Consider the following 3,438-nt stretch of genomic DNA (forward strand, 5'->3'; position numbering starts at 1 on the left):
CTCTCTCTCTCTCTCTCTCTCTCTCTCTCTCTCTCTCTCTCTCTCGTCATTCTTTAAGCTTTCTGTGAGCCCCCACATCATTCCTGTGAGCCAAGTAGTGGAAGTATTATTGTTCCCATTTTACAGATGAAGTAGGATCAAAAAGGTCAAGGGAACTGTTCACATAGCTAGTAAATTTCATGGAGTGGGGTGCCTTTGCATTCAGGTAATTTTTTTTCTGACACTTTAATTTGTTTTAACTTCATACAAAGATATTGGAAATGGAGGTAAGTTTGAACTTAAACAAATTAAAAGAATCAGTTTCAAATCAAATCCCCATTTTTCTTCAGTTCCCTCCCCACATCCACAGCCAGCACTACGCAGAGGCATTGATGTGTTGGCCACAATATGGATGACAAGGATGTCAGATAACTGCCTTGGAGACCCGGGATTACTGATTACCTTCATCAAGTTGTGGTTATTCGGCCCCCCCCCCCCTTTTTACTCCAGAAGTGAAAAACAAAATATTCCATTCAACCTCCAGTTCCCCACTGAACTTTTATTTAACTCATCCTCCAAGAGAACTATATTTAAAAATCGCTGGCCTTACAAAATTCCTTTCATTAACTGGGTTTCTCTGTCTCGGTCGGGTCTCTCTTAAAAAAACTTGTTTATAGCTCAAACGCAAAGCTCCTTCTTCTCCACCGCTTCCTCCCCCACCCAAACCCCCAACCAGCTAATGGAAATGAGTACTAATGCAGCATTTGAGAATAGGATGGATCAGAGAAGGAGGTAAGGTGGGGGGGAGGGGTAAGGAAGGAGGGGACGGAACCAATAAAAGCAAACCCACAGTTTTCCAAGACATTCCTGGAAGGGAAGAAAAGACTGAAGGGGGTGGTTGACTAGTAGAGAGGAAACCTCTATATAAGCTCACACAGTAGTCTGTCTGGTTGTTCCCCGGTTCCTGTTTTGGTGGAATCCCCAGAGCCAAGATCTCCATGAACTTGCAAAGGGCCGAGTGTCCACTCTCCCAGCGGCCGCAGCACAACCCCCGGGGCTCAGACGGGGAAGATGAACCTCTGGACCTCCTGCCGGAGGAGGAAGAGGAAGAGGAGGAGGAGGAGGAAGAGCGGTACCTTCGGCGGCCCCAGTCCGGCCAGCGCGGGTCTCTAGCGATCAGTAATAGCAGCCGCAGCAGCAGCAGCAACGCCCCGTCGGGGACCGGGGACTGCGCGAGCAACGGGCGTAGTAGCATCCCGTCCCGGGACGTCCCGGCCGAGCTCGGAGAAGGGGGTGCGCCTTTGGCACCGGCGAAGCCGCCCTACTCGTACATCGCACTCATCACCATGGCCATCCTGCAGAGTCCACACAAGCGGCTCACGCTGAGCGGTATCTGCGCTTTCATCAGCGGCCGCTTTCCCTACTACCGCCGCAAGTTCCCTGCTTGGCAGAACAGCATCCGCCACAACCTGTCGCTCAACGATTGCTTCGTCAAGATCCCCCGGGAGCCAGGGCACCCCGGCAAGGGCAACTACTGGAGCCTGGACCCGGCCTCCCAGGACATGTTCGACAACGGCAGCTTCCTGCGCCGGAGAAAACGCTTCAAGCGCCCGGGCCCTGGCTCTCCTCTGTGCGCGCCCCTGCACCCTCCAGGGCCCGCGGGACTACTGCTGTGCCCCGCTGCCGCCCCGCCCGTCCCTGTTCGGCTCCGTCCCGGCCCACTGCTGCAGCCACACCCGCTGCGCTACGTCGTGTTGCCGGCCCCTGCCCGTCCTGCGATGCCACCGAGAAAAGGGAGTGCCACGCAGCCTCTGCCCTGTGCTCCGGGCCGGGAAGTTCAGGTACCAGCGCCCCGTCGCGGGGTCAAGGGAGCCTCGTTCAGTATCGACAGCATCATGCAGGAAGCCCGGGGAGGAGGCGCGGTGGGGACCCCAACGGCCCCATGGAGTCACTGCCACCTGTGGCACGCTCCGCCCGTAGCCGCCTCCCCGTGGCTGCAAGTGTCCGCGGCCGCTCGGACGCTATTGCAACAGCAGCCAGATGCTGCGATCGGCAGCTTCCCCGACAAGGGAGCACTCCTCGGCCGGCCCTTGGCCGCAGCGCCTCTGGGGTGCCCACCTAGGGCAGTCGGCACTGGGCTGCTTTCGCTGGCTGCTCCCACGGGCCGGGAGGCGAGTGAGCCCACATTCTGAGTCACCTGCTGGTGGTGCCCCACCTTCCCCACGATTGCTCGGAAAGCTGGCAAGCACGCTTAAGAGTCATCTAATCCAAATGCCTCCTATTTTACAGATTCGGAAACTAAGGCCCAAGTCCCTGACAACTTCAAGATTCCTACTCTACTATCAATGATGCACTTTCCTATTCGCTAGTGTTCTTGTTGAGCGTTTTAGCTTTGCAGCGAAGCACCTCGTCATTTATTTCACTCCGTAAAATGTTTACAGACGAAATGACCTGATCCTTTTCTGGGGCAGTCTGGGTGTAAACAGACAAATGCACTGAATGTGACTTGACGGGGTAGGCTTTTCTGGTTCGGGTTTGGTTCCAGTGACCAAATATGGGGTGTCCCTTTTGCATTTTTCTAAGCTGTTTCAGAAAGCGTTGTGTTCTGGAACTGAAAGGAAAAAAAAAAAAAAAACTTCCAAAAACAAGACTTCCGATGCACAGGGATTTCCTCTTCCAAGCCCTCTTTGAACCATGAGGCTATTTTTTGAAGTGTATATACTAATCTTTGCTTCCTTCAGTCACCCCTCTGTAATATAACGAATTTTAAAATTTCGGAGTATTTATTTCTTGTGAAAGTGTTTAAGGGATCATACATATACTGGGAGATAATAAACGTAAACTAATCTAATAAAGTAGTATTCTCCATTCTTCTATATTTCATTGTTTCTTGTCCTTATAATAAAACCTCATCTTTTCTCTTACAATATTCTATTCCAGGTTCTTAAAAAAGAGCAGCAAAATATATATATATATATATATATTCACTACCATATAGGTTAGATAATTCAGGTTACACTTTGAAAAGTACCTATTGGAATATTGCTATTTAAAATACTATCCATTTAAAACTCCATATGAGGTTTGAGTATTTATGAGAACAAATTTTTTAAGGAAATTTGAAAATATTTCTTCCTAAGGACCCTGGTCTTTTTTTTTTCAAGCTACACTCTGAGCTTACTTTGGATTTTGGAAGCCAGTATTTATTGAGAGAACATGTTCCAATTTTATTATTTTTTTAATTCTTAAAGTATCTGGAGTGGGTTAATTAATCAGTTTTAAAGATCAGCTCCCTTCTGCTGACAACTTTCTAAGAAAAGTCTAGGGAGAGCCACCTATACCATTTAACTTTGTTCTTGCCCTGGAGACATTTCAAATAAAACAAAACAAAACAAAACAAAAAACTCTGGGCCAGTTAGTCTTACCTTTCCCAAACCCAAATTCCCTTCCTTTAAAAAG

General features: G+C 49.2%; 1 protein-coding gene across 1 annotated transcript; it reads left to right on the forward strand.

The window, feature by feature from the left end:
• The first annotated feature begins 977 nt into the window (after nucleotides 1-977).
• LOC123255755 (forkhead box protein D4-like) lies at nucleotides 978-2,171 on the forward strand. The gene has a single exon (XM_044684492.1). It carries the CDS (start codon nucleotides 978-980, stop codon nucleotides 2,169-2,171), a length of 1,194 nt encoding a protein of 397 aa, XP_044540427.1.
• Nucleotides 2,172-3,438: the final 1,267 nt, after the last annotated feature.

The sequence above is a fragment of the Gracilinanus agilis genome, unplaced genomic scaffold (genome assembly GCF_016433145.1).
Source record: "Gracilinanus agilis isolate LMUSP501 unplaced genomic scaffold, AgileGrace unplaced_scaffold51460, whole genome shotgun sequence".
Lineage (NCBI taxonomy): Eukaryota > Metazoa > Chordata > Mammalia > Didelphimorphia > Didelphidae > Gracilinanus > Gracilinanus agilis.

Bases quoted from the DNA above. Each gene is read 5' to 3' on its own strand.
- LOC123255755 (XM_044684492.1), top strand. From the start codon at position 978: ATGAACTTGCAAAGGGCCGAGTGTCCACTCTCCCAGCGGCCGCAGCAC.